Genomic DNA, 18,301 nt, shown 5'->3' on the forward strand with positions numbered 1-18,301 from the left:
ACGTGTTTGCTTCATCCAAAATGTTCATTGTTCCTACCTTCATTTTCTTTGGGAAGACAATCCTTACCTTAAATGGGTATGTGTGAGTGATACAATTCTCATTGTGTCTTATTATGTGTAGTCTAATGAAAAGTTATCATATATTAAAAAAAGAAAAAACAAATATAAAATAATATTTTTACACTATTTAGTGAAATATGATTGGCTTGAGATATGAGCATATGAAATTTTGGATAAAATATTATACTTCATGTGTAATCACACCTCAATATAATGTACAACAATGATATTTTTTGTGTTACTACCAATAATGATGATTACACTTGACATCTATGTAATTAAAGGTTTATTGAGAATTATTATATGATGAAAAACTACATTATCGATTGGTTCAACTAGAAAATTGATGAACATGTTATCATATCAATAAAATAAAATAATTATATCAGTCATACAATTATATTGACTACAATAAGTTAAACTGGTCGGATTTCAATCGAACCGTACGTACCAGCCATATCGTGGTTTGTAAATAATTTAATTTTTAACAAAATATTAGTATGGAGAATCAAAACATAACTACAAATTTTTTTTAATACTTTTGAAAGTCTAACACCAAATGGCACATTTTATTTTTAAAAAATGGTATAACTACAAGTATTTATTGTCTTAATCATTAACTTTTCACCATATTGTTCATATAATATATAAATGTATATTAATTTCATTAATATATAATTTAATTAATAAATCATTTTAAGTAAAACATATGTGGAAGTTGTAATTTAATTAGTAAATCAGCATGAAGTTATTGAAAATCAAAATGTTTCTTGGACCTACAATAAGCACTTTAGGCTAAAACATATGTGGAAGTTGTTATTGAAATGCCCAATTGGTGTATTTTTATTCCTTTTACTAGAGATATGGAGAAAATGCATTATTAATAGATTGCTAAAAAATAAATTTGTAGGTCACTTTTTTACAATTACATTCATACCATGTCTGACTTTTTTGTGTTAATCCCTTCCTCTCATGGACCATTAATGGATAAACATGACCAAATACCAAAAATAGTTGCCCTTACCCTAATAAGAAATAATAATAATAATAATAATATAAGGAATTAATATGTTATTTTTAGTGTTTTTTATACTATTAAGATGTCAACAAATCATTCACTATTCATATGTTAATTATTATTAACTTTTAAATAAAAGTAACACAAATCAGCAATGAATGATATGCTAAGAATAGCATGCAACTATTTTATAATAATTTATATTAAAAATAAAATGAATATTGGTTCTATGGTGTATTTTCTTTATTATTTTATAATAATTTATATTAAAAATCATAGTATAGGAATACGACAGTACCCAGTGGCAGAGCCACAGTCACTCAAAAAATATTATTTTTTTAAAGTGCCATAGAGTTCTATGTAAGCATATTAAAAAAATAATATTTTTCGAGTGACTGTGGCTCTGCCACTGGGTACTGTCGTATTCCTATACTATGATTTTTAATATAAATTATTATAAAATAATAAAGAAAATACACCATAGAACCAATATTCATTTTATTTATACTCACGTATTTTTAGTTTTTAATATCAAATATTTAAGTTTTATATATTATATTTTGATGAATTATAATATATTTTTGAATTGAATGTACTTTATATTGTAATTTTTATTGGGAACTTTATATTATGTTTTTCTTTATTTTAATGGTCAAATTAAGGTGAGTGGGTGATTAATATATTGATAGTGATTATATATAATTATATGAATTTTTGTAGAAATTAAAAATTATTAAGAGTAAAATTGTATCCATAGTAGTAGACTACATCATTTATATATAGTATAGAGATATACATAATAAACTAATATAATCTTGATATATTGCTGCCATTTAAATACTTTGTATGATAATATTCACTCCACCCAACCATCGAAAATTTATATATAAACCAGTAAGTTATCCGTACAAACACATATGACAATATTTTTTGTCTATGATTAAGAATACATATATTATTCGTGCATTAATATAATTAAAAACATATATGTTATCTCGTACATTCACATAGTTTAAAATACAAAATGATCATTAATCTTCTTGAACAGTCAAAATGTAAGAAAAATCATATTTTTTGATGATACAATGTAAACAATGAAAAAAAATCTAAATTTGTAATAGAAAGCTTGAACTTTAAACAAAGAAATAAATATATTAGCAATAATATGAAGAGAATGCAAATACTGCTTGTGAAATAGAAAGTTTTAGTAAAATATAGTTTTGAGGGAATAAAAATAAATAAATGAATTGAAAAATAATACATTTGATGGTGATAAAATAAACTAATAAATGATTTCATTCATAAATAAATATATTTAATATAAATATTAGTAATAAATGAATAAATGTAATGAAAGAATAAATTAATAAATATAATTTTTTTATTAAAGATGTATTACAAAATATGTTATTATCTAGAAAACTAATAAATTTGTATTAAAAATAATTTGCATTAAGTTGAAAGAATTCTAAAAGAAAACTTTTTTTAGGAGGTTGAATAAGTTGAAAGGTTAGAATTATTTTAAATAAATCTCTTAAAATGAAAAACTCTTGAAAATGAAAGGTATAATATGCTTGAACCGTAAAAGTGACTTTAGTCACATGTATTTTAATAAGTGCATTGCACATGATGAAGGTTTTTGGGTGGGATTCCCCCACGAGTTTGGTGAGTAGTAAATGTTATAATATGGTGAGGTACATTGAAAAAAAAGTTAATATAAACTAAACAAAGAGTCACATGATACAATGTGTGAAAATATATGATAAAAATATGAACCTGTTTTTGGAGGGAAGAAAGTGAAAGAAAAAGTTGATACTTATCACGAGGAACATTTTTTTCTCATCTGGCAAAAATATGGTGAAATACATGGAAAAAGAAGGGTAACATGAACTAAATAAAGAATCACATGATGCAATGTGTGAAAATATTGTAAAAACATGGACATGAGGTAAAACTTAATTGGGTAATGTAGTTTGACTATATTATCTCACGTTTGGGTACCTTTTGAATTAGTTTGACTCTCAAATATCACACTTCACACTTTTCGATGTCCAAAGTCTCTATTCACACCCAACACCATAATATTTACATTTTGCAACATATCTATCTGACCTATACTCATCCACATGGTAATCAACAGAATTCCTAATATGAAATTGTTTTACAGCATTCATTGTTGCTTCCTTTGATTCAAATTGCATACCAACAAATAGATCATTATCCACATCAGTACTTATGTGAGAGTACTTCTATATGGAAAATTTTGTCCATACTAATAATCAATGCTAATGAAAAAAGATGAAGGAATATTGCCATCTATATATAAACATACAATAACGTTAAATAAAATTAACAAAAGTAAATGAACTGAAAAAATATAAAGACTTTTTAGTTATATTCAATAATCATAGTTCTTCAATTACAAATTATCCTAAATATTTCTCATACGTTTTCTTCCTTCAATGTGCTTTGAGTCGGGACAGGGTTTATATATTGTTTGGATGTCGTGGATCCAAGACACGACTTGGATCTCGTGTACAGGGTCCACGAGAATAGCATGGAACTCATGTACGAGGTCCACGAGATTGTCATGAAACTCGTGTCCCTGGTGTACGACTTATAGAAGCCTGACTTCGTGTAAGGAAATCGTGGATGGGGTCCACGACATTGGTGGGAAATCGCATTTCCCATCCACGACTTTGGTGAAATCGTGGATGATATCCACACAAAAAACACTATTCTCGTAATTAATTCAAAACCTACCTCAAACGTGAGATAGTGTAATCAAACTATACTACCCACGTGAATTTTCCATAAAAAGTCACATGACGCAATGTGTGAGAATGTTGTAAAAATATGGACATGATGAAGGAAAATTTGACATTATCATAAGGAACATTTTTTTTTTTATATAGGTAATAAGTATCTATGTACTATTAATACATAGATTTTTACATAATCATAATATAATCTATCATTTAATTGTATTATTTATGTTTATAATAAATCCAATAATGATCAAATACCAAATGTGAATAATGGTGTGACAATATAAAAATGACACCTAAGCATAGGGACGTGCCAGTTTGGTCACACCAAGTGAAATGCGAGCATGTAACACCTAAGTACATATCTTATATATAATATATACAAAAAAATAATGGCCACCCAAACTTTGCTTAACTGTATTGGTGCCTCACAGCCACATAAACAATGCAATGTGACCCCACTAAACCATAATGTTCATATTACTCTTCCATATATTGATCCTCAACATCTCCTTATCTTAACATAACCCACCAGTATTAATCTGTGGCCTAACATTTTCTTCTTACATTATTGCTTATCACTTAGATCTTATCACTTCTTATGTTATATTCCTTTCTACATTATTATTTACCATTTTTAGCTAGACCGGTTCATGTCTGCTAAAGGTATAACCATTTATATCACTAAGAGTTGTCACTTACTCTTGAGTCTTTATTAGAAGAGAAGGTGAAGGGTGAGAGAAGGGTATAAGAAATAATAAGAATATGAAAATTCAGTGTGATGTGTGTGAGAAAGCTCCAGCAACATTGATTTGTTGTGCAGATGAAGCTGCTTTGTGTGCTAAATGTGATGTTGAAGTTCATGCTGCAAATAAGCTTGCAAGCAAGCACCAAAGGCTTCTTCTTCATTCTCTATCAACCAAGCTTCCTAGATGTGATATATGCCAAGTTAGTACATCACTTTTTTATGTGTTTCTTGTTCATGTATCATGTTATAAAATCATCTTTTAGTAAATTATTGTGCTTGGGTTGTTTTATTATGCCAATTTTCCTTATTATGTTAACAAGACACTTGTGTGAAGGGAAGTGTTAAAGATCTACACTAGCTTTAGTGTAAAGTAAGGATATATTGTCTTTGATTCCATATATATATACAGTTCATGATTGTTGCTTTATCTTGTGATATTTTGCACATTATGCATGTGCAAATCTTGAAAGCCATTAGGTTCTGGTATTTGTAAAACAAAAGGTAATCTTTCATTCTGCTTATGACACAACTAAGTAACCATTACGAAAATATCTTAATCTTTCATTTGAGCTTGTTATTAATAGATATGTTAGAAATACAACACCATTTTTCTTACAACTTTATGAGTCCTTTTTTCACCCCAATTGAATCTTTTTAAGCATTGAATATAGAATTTTTGTTTTGTTCGACAGCAATAACCAAGCCTTTATCTCACGAGTTGAAATATTAATACATAAAGTAGACTTTCTTCTAGTGTGTGTTGAGAATGTTGCATGCTATTCACTACCTCCTTGTGAAATGTTAATACTTGTTGACTGAATTTTACTATCTTGAGCTGGGTTAACAGGATTAGGATATCTCAATTCTCAAGCACAGTGTAAGAGCTAACACTATATTGAACACTGATAATTGTATTAATTTTCCAATAAGCATTGCTCATTAGTTCTTTTTTTCTTCTTCTACATGTACCAACAGGATAAGCCAGCTTTCATATTTTGTGTTGAAGACAGAGCACTTTTCTGTCAGGATTGTGATGAACCAATTCACTCAGCTGGCACCATTTCTGCGAACCACCAGCGCTTCCTCGCTACTGGTATCCGAGTTGCCTCGAGTTCTAATTGCACCAAAGACAATGAGAAAAGTCACTCAGAGCCATCTAATAGGAATGCACAATTAGTTTCTGTGGAAGTTCCATCTCAGCAAGTGCCTACCTTCACATCCTCTTGGGCTGTTGATGACTTGTTGGAGTTAACAGACTTTGAATCGAACGACAAAGTAAGACATCTTTATTTCATATTTTGAATTGCATATTTGTGATGAACTAATTGAACTAAGGAATTGGAATGTTTTAGCTGAAAGAAGTTTGTACCAACCATTAGCCTGTAACATTTGTTGTCCAAATTTCCATCTTTGAACTTCCATATAGAACAAAAGTTCGGTAGTATAGCCGATCATTATGGCACATGTGAACATTATAATCAGGTTTAATAAAGTGTGACTCGGTGCATGAGACTCTCACCTAGTAGAGTCTGGAGAGGGTAAATATACGTAGCCATATCTTTGTTTGTTTTCATTGATTCTTTAATGATCACAAGATTGACGAGGAAATGAGTTACATTGAAGAATTATATTTCAACTAGTGATGTATACAGAATATTGAGAACTTTATTCTTCTATGCTCAGAAGGAATCCTTGCAGTTTGGAGAGCTGGAATGGCTGGAAGAAGGTCTTTTCGGTGAACAATTTCCTCATGAAGCTTTGGCTGCAGCTGAAGTCCCTCAGCTTCCACCAACACATATTAGCAGCAATGTTTCCTCATACAGAACCTACAAGTCCTACTTGTCTCACAAAAAGCCGAGGATTGAAGTCCAATATAATGACGATGACGACGAGGACGAGTTTTTCACTGTGCCTGATCTTGGTTGAAGCTTATTGACATATAGGCTTCAACACTAGTACAACCTATGAATCTCTTGCTGTAAGGTTGGTGGGTTGTGTATTTCATATCTAAGTGCAGTAGTATAAGATTTTATGTTATATAAGTTGTGTGGAGTTACTTGAGTTTCCTTGCTCAGGATAGTATAAAATCTATACCTTTGAGGTAGAAATTTTCCTTTTTTGTTGTAGTAATTGTTTGTACTTCATACACTAGGGGTGCTCACAAAGTCACACCCACAACATGAACTTGGGGTGGTTGATTTCATTATATTTGGATATGTTAAGCTGTAATCAGTTCAGGGACAAAAAATTGTTTGGATAATATAAAGTAATTATATTTATGTTAATCATCAACAAAAGAAAAACATGAACCAACAAGAAGTTCCTCAGCGGTGTAAAGCCACATCAGATATCCAAAAATTACAGTTTAATGCGAAAGAGAAACACTTGTTATGAGAGGAAGTCATGCAATTTGAAAGGAGTTTGTTCCTTATTCATAGAATGAGGATGCCGGTGTGTAAGAAAAAATAAAAGACATGAAATAATTAAAAATATATGTATGTTATTTTAATAAGGAATAATTATACTTATAAAGGATAGATATGAAATTTAGTAAAATCAATTTCAAGCACCATTAATTCATATGTTGTTATTTATTGAAAAGAGCTTTTTCATGAGTTGAAATTCAAAACAAAAAAAGAATATTGATCATTACCAAACACCAATGAAGCAAGATTTCAAGAACTATTTCACAAAAGTTGAGTAGGTTCAGTTCCTTAATCTTTATGCTTTGTATCTATACAACCAGAGTTCTTGGCATGGACCAAGTCTTTTAGCTATCTAGAAAATAATTCTTTTCTATTGACAATTCCTTAGTTCTTGATTCTCTATCCACTCACCTATGCCATGAGGGTATTATAAAAAAGGATTTGGAAATTCATATCAACAAAACAACCTCAGAAACTAGGCCATTTTCCTAAAGGACATGCCAATAATAATGCCTACAAAATTATTCTACCTTCTCTATTCCACCTTAACCATAATCCTATGCCTCATGCCATCACAAACCAACTCATCAACACTTGAATCTGATACTCAAGCCCTTGTAGAAATAAAAAGTGCCATTGATCCAAACTCAATTCCTCCCTCATCCTATCTAAATAGTTGGGATTTCACAATGGATCCATGTGAAAGCACAGGTTCACAATTCCTTGGAATATTGTGCAACTTGCCTCTAGACAATTCTTCTAGTAGAGTAACAGCACTTGATCTTGATAGCATTGGATATGATGGTTTCTTAACACCAGTTATAGGGAACCTTACAGAACTAACAGTGCTTAACCTTGACAATAACAACTTTAGAGGTCCAATACCAGAAACCATTTCCAACCTTAGGAAACTTATCAGACTCACCCTTTCAGATAATTTCTTCACTGGTCCTATTCCCTTAGGAATAAGTGCACTCAAAAATCTTCAACACCTTGATGTTTCTTTTAACAGGCTCTCTGGTGCAATACCAACAAATATTAGTGGTTTGAGAAGCTTAAACTATATGAGTTTATCAAACAATGCATTTGCAGGTAGAGTTCCAGATTTAACAGGACTATGGCAGCTACAAACAATAGACCTTAGTATTAACCAGTTTTATGGTGACATACCAAACCTTCCAATAAGTTTGAGAAAAATATATTTCAACCATAACATTCTCTCAGGTCACATGACACCACTGAAGGGTCTCAAAATGCTGAAATGGCTAGACATAAGTGATAACAGGCTTTCAGGTGCCATAAGCAAGGACATAATGTCCTTAAAAGGGATTGTTCATCTCAATGTTTCTTACAACAGGTTCACTGCATTAGAAGTCATTAACTACTCATTAGAAGGGCCAATGCTTCAATTGCTTGAGGCTCAAGGTAACCATTTGAGGGGTCATTTGCCACTGAATTTGGTGACACTTAAGAACTTGACTAGTGTTAACTTAGCTAATAATCAATTCTATGGTATCATTCCAAATGAGTATGGAACAAAAGTTATGACATCATGGACAAGATTGTATTTGGATAATAACTTTCTTACAGGGGATCTTCCACCTGAGTTTGCTCTACAAACAAATGTTAGAGGTAGTCTTTCAAACAATTGTCTTCAATGTCCACCAAATATTGTTCTTTGCCATGGAGCACAAAGACCAGCTACACAATGTGTTGGGAACCATCAAGCACCATAACATGATATTATCAACATGTACCAATTTTTATATTCTATGCTTTTGTTTCCTTATGCAAATATGATACCCCTAGAAGTCTTTCAAAAAAATAACAACAAAATTGTTTATTATTGTAAGGAAAATAAAGTTATATAATAATTTAAAAGCACTTTTAATTTCCCATCTTTTTTAATATTGACATGTTTTCAAAATTATGTTATTTCCTCACCTTTCTAATCATGTCATTACATAATGATGTTATATAGAGTTCATTTAATAATCTTCTCCTACTCCCATTTCCGCATGAATAGTTTTGACAAATCACCTTCCTAATTAAATTCATGAATTGTTAATGATTTTTGTCAGCTTTTTTGTTGTTGTTATATCTAAGCAATGACACATAAATAATGCAATAAGTAAGAATCTAAAACTTTCAACTACAAAAAATAATAATCAAAACAATGTGTTAACCAGTAGTGTAAGACCCCACTTAATTGTTTCAACGTCGAGTATTTGATTCTCGGGAGCGATATTTGTTATTTTCTCACTTTTTCCGTCTTAATGTCCCAAACCAATCAAACTTCATGAAATAATATTAAAATATTAATTTCTGTTTTTATAATTTTTTTATTTAAATGAATGGAGCTTAGCTTGAAATACCAAATGAGACATGAATAAGGACATGTAATCCCCATCCATTATTTCCGCATGAATAATTTTGTGATTATCTATAATTTTATCAAATCACCTTCTTAATTAAACTCATGAATTGTTAATGATTTTGTCAGCTGTTTTTTTTGTTATATGTAAGCATTGACACACAAATAATGTAATAAGTGAGAATCTATAAGTTCAATAACTGATTCAACTAATAACAATAATAATATCGAACAAGATGTTAATTTAGTAATATAAAGTTTCATTAGATGTTCAACGTCGAATACTAAATTTTTGAGAGCAACACTTATCAGAAAGTTTAACCACAAACCTAAAATAATTAGTTTTTTACAAAAAGATAAAAAATACTCATACAAAAAAAACTACTAACAATAAATATTATCTAACTCAACCATTAATTAAACTCATCCCATAGACATTGTTGGAATTAGTTGAAAAATTGACTTTTTAAGCATATAAAATATACCCAATGACTTATTGACACGTAAGACCCACTCGATACACCATTCCTCACCAGATTGATCCATTCTCTTCAGAATCTCTTTCTCTCTCTGGACTGCACGGTCACACAGAAGATTATCGTAATATTTTGAATCATCACAGACATTTCCTACGACTAATCGAACTTGCGTCACTCCTTATTTTTCAGTAAGTTTATTTTTTTACCCGTTTTTCCTTCCAATTTTACCTTCATTAATTCGATTCTGATTGAACATTTTAGGGTTTTTGACTGCATAATTTGGGGTTGAATTGGAAGCCATTAAAAGGGTAATTAAAAAATGAAGCTTTTTTCTTTTTGGATACTCTGATGAATCCCAATTCTGCAAATAAGTAAATAAAATAACAGTTTTCAAAACAAAATTAATACCAAGTTCAAACTAGGCCTCTCAGATTTTTATTGAGTAAAATCCAGGAATTTATATTAGGCATAAATAAAGGTTTTATTAAGTAAATTGCTAAAATCCATATTAGGCATAAATCAATGTAAGTAGTTCAATTTATGATGATACACATTATGTCTCTGTTTTTCGTCTTACAGATTTGATGGGAGGCTTTAACATTAGCTGAGAGTTTTTGAATCTTGTTTGAAATTTTGTATATAATTCTCTTCTTGACGAATTTCCCAGAGAATCTGGAAAAAGAAAAGGAAAAGGCATTAACAAAAAACAGAATGTTAAAGATATCATTCATTGTATTGTAGAACCTACCAAATTTTATTTTTCTAGGCAAAGTTTTTTTCTGCATTTTTTTTATATTTCCAATATGTGTCATAATTTTTTAGTTGTTGCCCCATTTTCCTCCATGTTTTGGGCTGGGATAAATCGTGAAGAACACGTTTGCGACCATATAATTTCGTCACCTTCGCTTTGCCTCTTTACTTTTGACAGCAACAACAAATACCAAGCCTTACCCCATTTGATAGGGTTGGCTGCATAGTTCATTCAATGCCCTTAAGCTTAGCAAAGCCATTTTGTTACAAATTCATTCAGATCTAATTATTTTTCTTCATATTCTTTCTTTTCCGCTTTGTCTTTCAACTAAAGGCTTTTCTATATGCATAAAAAAGGAAAAAAAAATTGAGGTTGATTGAACTTTTGCCATACTATGGCATCTTTGGTTGTTGTTTAATGTCAGAATCTTCAGAAAGACAAATTTCCTTTACATCGACTTTGTCAGAGAAAATCCTTTTAGATTCAGTGTGGCAACTGGTAATCTGTTTAACTAGCATACAGAAGTGCACAATGTCATTTAAATGATCTCCTATATAAGTGATTTGTATCTATTTTTTCTCTGGGTTTTTTAGTACATTTTGCAATCCTATTTGTACTTATCTTATTCCCCCTTTTCATCTTATTTTTCTTCAATAATAGGGTATTTTATCAATTTTTATACACTGCTCAGTAGAATATCACTGGGACTGAAAACCTTATAGCTGATTTTTTTTTTGCTGCAGTGGAGTTTGGGATCGATGACTCCATTAATGATGAGACAGTAGGAAATGCTACTATGGGAGAGTTTAGTAGCAGCATAGCTGATGAAAACAAAACGGGTGAGAGTTCTTTCGATTTAGTTTGTAAACAAGATCAAGATGAAAATGTAACTCAAGATTCTTATGGAGGGGACATAATTCCATCTGCAATTCCGGCAGTATCAATTGTTTCAGCTGATGAACCTTATGTGGGTCAGGAGTTTGACTCGGAAGCGGCAGCACATGCATTCTATAATGCTTATGCCACGAGCGTTGGGTTCATCATACGTGTAAGTAAACTTTCACGATCAAGGCGTGATGGAACTGCTATTGGACGGTCTCTTGTTTGCAACAAAGAAGGTTACAGAATGCCTGACAAGCGTGAAAAAATTGTAAGACAAAGGGCAGAGACAAGGGTTGGTTGTAGGGCGATGATTATGGTAAGGAAAGTAAGTTCCAGTAAATGGGTTGTTACGAAGTTTGTAAAGGAGCATACACATCCTCTAGCTCTATCACCTGTAAAAGGTAGAAGGGGATTCATTTATGAGCAATATCCCGTGAGTCCATGCTCTTTTATTGCTGAAAGATGGTAGATATGATTATGTTAATTATTACTTTTTGCTAGATACTAGATAGATTAGATTGCAATTCACACACCATCTTTTGCCTCTACACAAATAACCCAATTTTGCTTTTATATAAAGTGTAAACATTACCAAATATAAAACTCATTTTTCCAAAAGTAATTCATGTTCTAAGACTTAAGTGCAGTACCAGAGAAGTTTAGATGGATGCAGTTTTCTGTTTATTACATAAACATAATCATTGAGCTGCTTAAAAAATAGCATTAGAGGAACATACAAATTTATAGCACATCATTGCTGAATGTTATTAAGATGTACTTCAACCATGCTTTAATACAATAAGGTAAACTTGTTTAAAGAGAATGGCAGAAGAGAAACTAATGCTTTACCTCTATGCCTATTCATTGCAAACTTAATTGATGTTCGAGGTCCTGTTTCAACATATATGGAAAATATTTTGACAACATCTTCTGTTGGAGCATATATGCATGTATTATCTCTGTGAGACCTTATATTGTATGTAAAAAGTAACTTGAGTGGTTCCTAGATAAAATCTTCAGCACTCATTTAATGTTTTTCACCCATGCTTACCTATTTGTTTTTATGCAATTTCTAGAACGAGCATGATAAAATTCGAGAACTATCTCAGCAGTTGGCTTTAGAGAAAAGGAGATCTGCAACCTATAAAAGGCATCTTGAATTGTTATTTGAGCACATTGAGGAGCATAATGATAGCCTTTCAAAGAGAATACAGAACGTAGTTGACAGTGTGAAGGAGATGGAGACCAAGGAATGAGAGAGTCATAGATAGGTTCAACTCCCAATTATCTAGCCATTTAATTGTTTTTCCCTGGATGAAACGGAGAATCAATTGTCGGTGTCAAAAGTGGTGTAAGACGGATCATGCAATAACATAATTGCTAACATATGTATCTGCTGAATTCCACAGCTTTAGGTGTCAGGTGATTTCTGTAGGTTCAGTTTGTTAAGATTAAATGTTCAATGGAATCATTGGATTGCTTTATGTGCTGTGATACTTTAGCTTGTAGAAGAAACTAGTTCAGTCAATGTACAGGTTCTTTGAGTCATTCTTGTGAAGTTGTTGTGCTAACAGTGTGACCAACTCATAACAGGTATTCAACTACCCTAATAGAAATAAATTATTTGATCTTTTTTTTGTAACTTTGATCCAAGGCTGTTTTCTTTGTATAGCATTCAAATGAATCTATTTTATATAGAATGTTCATTATTTCTAAAATAGCTCAACTTACAATATATGGATTTACTTTATGGGCTGCTTTTAATTACATTAATTGTCCACCCTTTTTATTGTGCTGTTACTTTGAATTTGCTTTTGGAAGGAGTATTAATTGTGTAATGAATTGTATACAATGTTACAATGTAACTACACCTCTAAGTAATAAGTACAGTGCAGAAAAGGAAATTCTTGTAAATTATTATCATTGTGGTTGAGAGAAATTCTTGTACCCATGGATGCTACAAGTAAAATGAAATTTTGTCATAGATTTTTTTAATGAATATTGTCATAAAATTGAACACCAATGATACACTTCACAATCAATAAAATAAAATGAGTTGATAGTGAAGTTGCATCCAAACTAAAATTTTGAAACAAAGCTTTCTGGATATAGAAAGTAAATAATGTCAGAGTTGCATTCATGATGATTATGAAACTAATGAAAATAAATCTCTGGAGTCACATAGAAAGTAAACAATGCCAGAGTTACATTCATATGATGATTATGAAACTCTAATTAAAAACAATCTCTGGACATAGAAACTAAACAATGTCAGAGATCATGAAGTTCTAATAAAACAAAACAAAAGTTGCATCTAACAATAATAACATTGGTGATAGTTTCATTCCTAGTTTCCTCCAAACTTCTTTACTTCACCTCCATGCATGGTTAGAAGTTGTGCTGCAAGAACAACCTCTCTCTAGGAGAAGCAGGACCTATCTCTTCTTCATCAAGGCTTCTCAAAACATCACCACCAACTCCAACTCCAATATTTGATCCTATGTTCCTCCCTTCTGCTGCAGTATTATTTTTGCCATCAACTTCAGCTTCTGAGCCTGATGACTTTCTCCTTTGAGATGAAGTAACACTTGGAAAAGTTATCCATGAGGGTGCTCTAAACTCGAATCTCTGATCCTCGGTTTCCGGCACATCAATTTCTGAATTAGCTGACCTGTTTGAAGACCTTTGAGATGATTTTTTGTGCATCCTGTTACTTCCTAAAACCACCTCAGTTGGCAAAATTGGTTGTTCAATGCAAGGACTACCCATTAACTGTGCAAGTCCTCTCTCCAAAGCTGTTGTTACTTTATCCATTGAAGGCCTATCTTTCCCTCTCATCCTCACACTTTTACAAGCCACATTAGCAATCCTTTTCAAGGCTTCAAGATCAGGAGGAGGTTTAAGAACTGGATCCAAGATTGCAGTTATATCTCCTGACTTGATCAAAGGCACTGCCCATTCAACTATATTGCCTACATCATATTGCATGTCAATGGCTTTTCTACCACTTAGAATCTCCAATAGTAGAACACCAAAGCTGTATACATCCGATTTTGTGGTGAGATAATGAAGCCTGTAGTATTCAGGATCAAGATAACCGAGAGTACCAGCTGGTAGTTCTGCTAGTGGGGAGCTACTATCTGTAGGACCAAGTAATGATAAGCCAAAATCAGCAACTCTAGCATTGTGTTCTTCATCAATGAGGATGTTTGAGGATTTTATGTCTCGATGAATCACTGGCGGACATGCATAGCCATGCAAGTATTCGATTCCGCGAGCCGCTTGGACTGCAATTGTCACCCTCCTGATCCAATCCAATTGCTCCTTGTTTTTGCCATGTAGGTGTTGATATAGAGATCCATGAGCCATGAACTCATAAACAAGAAGCCTTTCTCCACCTTCTTCACAATAGCCTAGTAGGTTGAGCAAGTGTGCATGGTTCAGCCTTGAGAGTAAGTCAAGCTCGGTGTGAAACTCTTTGGAGTTTTTCTGCATGTTGGGAGAGGGAGACATTATGGCCCTTTTAACAGCAACAACAGTGCCGTCTTTCAAAACTCCCTTGAACACACAAGAGAAACTCCCCTTCCCAACTATGGATTCTTCTTTGAATCCATCAGTCGCCCTTTCGAGTTCCTCATATGTGAACATCTGTGCCCTCCTAATCTTGAATTCCTCCATGTCTGGCCTTATCTTGATGTTCTCGTTCTGAAGTGAAGGATTCTTCACCTTTGACCTTGTTGCTGAACACTTACAATTTCTTAGCCTGTATCTAACATACAAAACTGCAGAAATAGATACAACACAAACTATAAAAACTACAAAAGCTATCTCAGCAATAATGACCGGCAACTGCTGAGACCAAATCTTTTCATTTTTCTTCTTCAAATAAACAGCAGGAACAGGATTGGCATATATAACTGAGCAATTGGAGGAGCATTCGGGCGACGAACAAGTAGTACAATTATATTCACATACTCTATCAGATGTCACATTGCATTTACTTTTCTGATACATTTCAGAAGGACAACCACTGCTGCAAGGCATGCAAAGATGAGAATCTGGTGGCTTGCAAAGACCCTTTTTCTGATCCACTTCATAGTAATCTGGAGGACATGGAGTGGACCTACATATTCTCGGTGAGGCAGCAATTGGAAGAGAGGTAGGGAAATTAGTACCCCAACAAACTGGTTGAAGAGATTTCTCAGCAATTATTCCACATGTGAAATAATTCCCAGCAGCAATCTCAAACACCTTAATCTCACTAGGAGGTGGAGTGCTTCCTCTCAAACTACAGCCCCAACAAATGACTCTATGATCATAGCTCTTAATACCACAAGCATGAAACTTTCCTCCAACTACAGAAAGCATAGAAACATTAGGAACCAAAGCAATATCACCTTGTCCTTGTCCTGAATGTACCAATGGAATTTCTTCCTCCATATTCAAGTCCCTTCCCCAACAAAGAGTTTTCGCATTCACCCCTTCTAATATCCCACATACATGCAATCCACCACAAGCAATCTTCTGGAATCTATTGTCTTTAGGAACCTTACTAATAATATCCTTGTTATCTGGCTCATCACTCCAGCAAAACACAGTCCTATTCTGTGAAAACAAGCCACAATTGAATTCGGCGCCAGATGAAATTGATTGAATCTGTCCATCAAACACATAGTTCTTGGTCATCTTGTAGCCCCAACAATCAACAAAAGAAGTGTTCCTGTGCCTTCCCTTCAAGGGTTTCCTCAATCCACAAACATGGTAATCACCAGCACTGATTTCTAGGTACTCAGCTCCTTTGATCATAGGTTGAGGCACACCCATCTGAATGTGGCTACTGCTACCCCAACAGTAGGGTTGATTAGAACTCATCAGAAGCCCACAGACAAAGCCATCACCAGCAGTTAGGCCAAGGAATTGTAAATGAGGTTGTGTTCCATAAATTATGGCCGAGTTTTTTCCATAACAGTTCACAGTACGAGACCCGTCCGATTTCAAGACACAAATGACAGAACCTTGGTCACCATAAGAGGTAGCCATTGGAGACATGGAACCAAGACTTGAAACTGGAGACCATAAGTATGATAAAACCACAAGCTTAAACACAAAACCCCATGGGTTCAAACTCAAAGCATAGATTGAGACTTGTCTAACCGAGAACCCCATGATAATGAGCCACTAAGAAATCATCTTATGTACAAAAAGCTAGAATTTTTACTAGTAATGTTGGTAAAGATTATTGACTACTCAACAAGAAACCCAGCTGAGAGTGCAGTTTAGAGATGAGTGCAACCCTTACAAACTTCATCTAATGAGCCAAAACAACATGATCTCATGAAATTTCACAACTTTCATGGATAATCTAGCAATGCAGGTTGAAGAGGCCCAAAAAAATTTGATGGTTATGCAAATTAAATAGCCAAATCAGAATGATTCAAGGGAATACATAAGCAAGGCAGGAACTTCACTGGATCATATACATTCACTTTGAATGCTTACAAGAGAAAATTCCATGCATGGTCCTGATTTGGTAAAGGGAGATAAACTTACCAAGAAGAAAAAGTACCTCCATTCCAATGATTTCAACAATTCCAGAATCAAAAAAATGGACTTCAACTTGATAAAAAAAACTGCAGCTATGGTGAGTTAGCACATTTTTGTAAAAATTTGCAGAAACTCTTCGACAGCATTTTGAAAGCTTGATGATATGTTTAGGGTGAAGAATTGTTTGACGAAGGTGTTTTGTTTTGCAAAGAGAAAGTGAAAGAGAGAAGGTGCATTAAATAATACAAAACTGCTACTTCAGAATAAAGGGGTGTAGGTGAATGCATTAAATGAAAAAGTTAATGCTATTTGATCTTTTCATACTGCACCACCCGGATTTTACTTTCATGAAGAGAGATATGAAGCATGGGAACAATATAACCTTCAAAACTCCATCAAATTTGAGTCCCTACTCCATTTCAATTATTTCTTTTCACTTTGGGTTGGTGTGTACTTAATGAACTTTGTTTTCTGAACATGCACCATTGCTTTCTATGACTGTTATGCATTTTATGACTCTTTAGCCATTCAAAGTGTTTTATTCACACTGAAACATTGAGATCAATATTTTGTTCAATGTTTTTGAACATGTATTTTAGAAAAAATGTATATCAAAAATAAGTGAGAGATAAGGATAAATATACATGATGTCACATATAGTATCAAATTTTTGGTGGAAGAGGTGTTTAGTCATAACTCATAAGTTTCTTTCTTATCTTTCTTCAATATTTTAATATTGAGTTATAAGTATTTTAATATTATTACATTAAAAATATATGTTAAATAAAGTTAAGCATTTAATGCATTAAGAAATAAAATTTATTTCTCATTCAATACTTTTAATCTTCTTCATTTATGTAATGGGAGAGGATTCACTTACTCTAAGAGTAAGTAGAAAAAATATACTCCACATCTTAGCCATAAAAATATAATGGTTTAAATTTACTTACAAATTTAAATTATTAGATTTTCCTAAAATACAAAGTAAGTTTTTTCACTTACATTTAGAGTAAGTAGATCCAAACACTCCAATATCTTTGATTTTTCAAAAGAAGTTTGATTATGAAGCATTATAAAGGGTGAAGATTTTTGTTTTCTTCTGAGAGACTAAAATTATATTAATATTATACATATTATTTGTATAACGGTTTAATCGATGATTCATAAATTAAACCATATACAGTGAAATTATATATAGAATGTGATAAATAATTTTATTTAAATTATTTGTTAAAACAAAAATTTATGACT

The 18,301-nt window shown here is 32.4% G+C and overlaps 4 protein-coding genes across 5 annotated transcripts; 3 read left to right on the forward strand and 1 right to left on the reverse strand.

Moving 5' to 3' along the window:
* Positions 4,382 to 6,826, forward strand: LOC109358199 (B-box zinc finger protein 24-like). 2 transcript variants are annotated; one of them, XM_019602293.1, is made up of 3 exons: positions 4,382 to 4,794; positions 5,570 to 5,869; positions 6,278 to 6,826. In XM_019602293.1, the coding sequence occupies exons 1-3, from the start codon at positions 4,612 to 4,614 to the stop codon at positions 6,518 to 6,520; spliced, it is 726 nt and encodes a 241-aa protein (XP_019457838.1). In that variant the 5' UTR covers positions 4,382 to 4,611; the 3' UTR covers positions 6,521 to 6,826. The 2 variants fall into 2 exon arrangements, with proteins under 2 accessions (XP_019457838.1, XP_019457839.1); XM_019602294.1 differs by having other exon boundaries at positions 6,281 to 6,826.
* Positions 7,443 to 8,835, forward strand: LOC109358195 (leucine-rich repeat receptor-like serine/threonine-protein kinase BAM1). Its single transcript, XM_019602290.1, has one exon. The coding sequence runs from the start codon at positions 7,518 to 7,520 to the stop codon at positions 8,754 to 8,756; it is 1,239 nt and encodes a 412-aa protein (XP_019457835.1). The 5' UTR covers positions 7,443 to 7,517; the 3' UTR covers positions 8,757 to 8,835.
* On the forward strand, positions 9,903 to 13,129 carry LOC109358198 (protein FAR1-RELATED SEQUENCE 6-like). Its single transcript, XM_019602292.1, has 3 exons — positions 9,903 to 10,061; positions 11,368 to 11,939; positions 12,583 to 13,129. Coding segments are annotated over exons 1-3 (753 nt in total). The 5' UTR covers positions 9,903 to 10,060; the 3' UTR covers positions 12,763 to 13,129.
* LOC109358191 (serine/threonine-protein kinase-like protein ACR4) lies at positions 13,691 to 17,272 on the reverse strand. The gene has a single exon (XM_019602285.1). The coding sequence runs from the start codon at positions 16,670 to 16,672 to the stop codon at positions 13,895 to 13,897; it is 2,778 nt and encodes a 925-aa protein (XP_019457830.1). The 5' UTR covers positions 16,673 to 17,272; the 3' UTR covers positions 13,691 to 13,894.

This window comes from Lupinus angustifolius, chromosome LG10 (genome assembly GCF_001865875.1).
Source record: "Lupinus angustifolius cultivar Tanjil chromosome LG10, LupAngTanjil_v1.0, whole genome shotgun sequence".
NCBI lineage: Eukaryota > Viridiplantae > Streptophyta > Magnoliopsida > Fabales > Fabaceae > Lupinus > Lupinus angustifolius.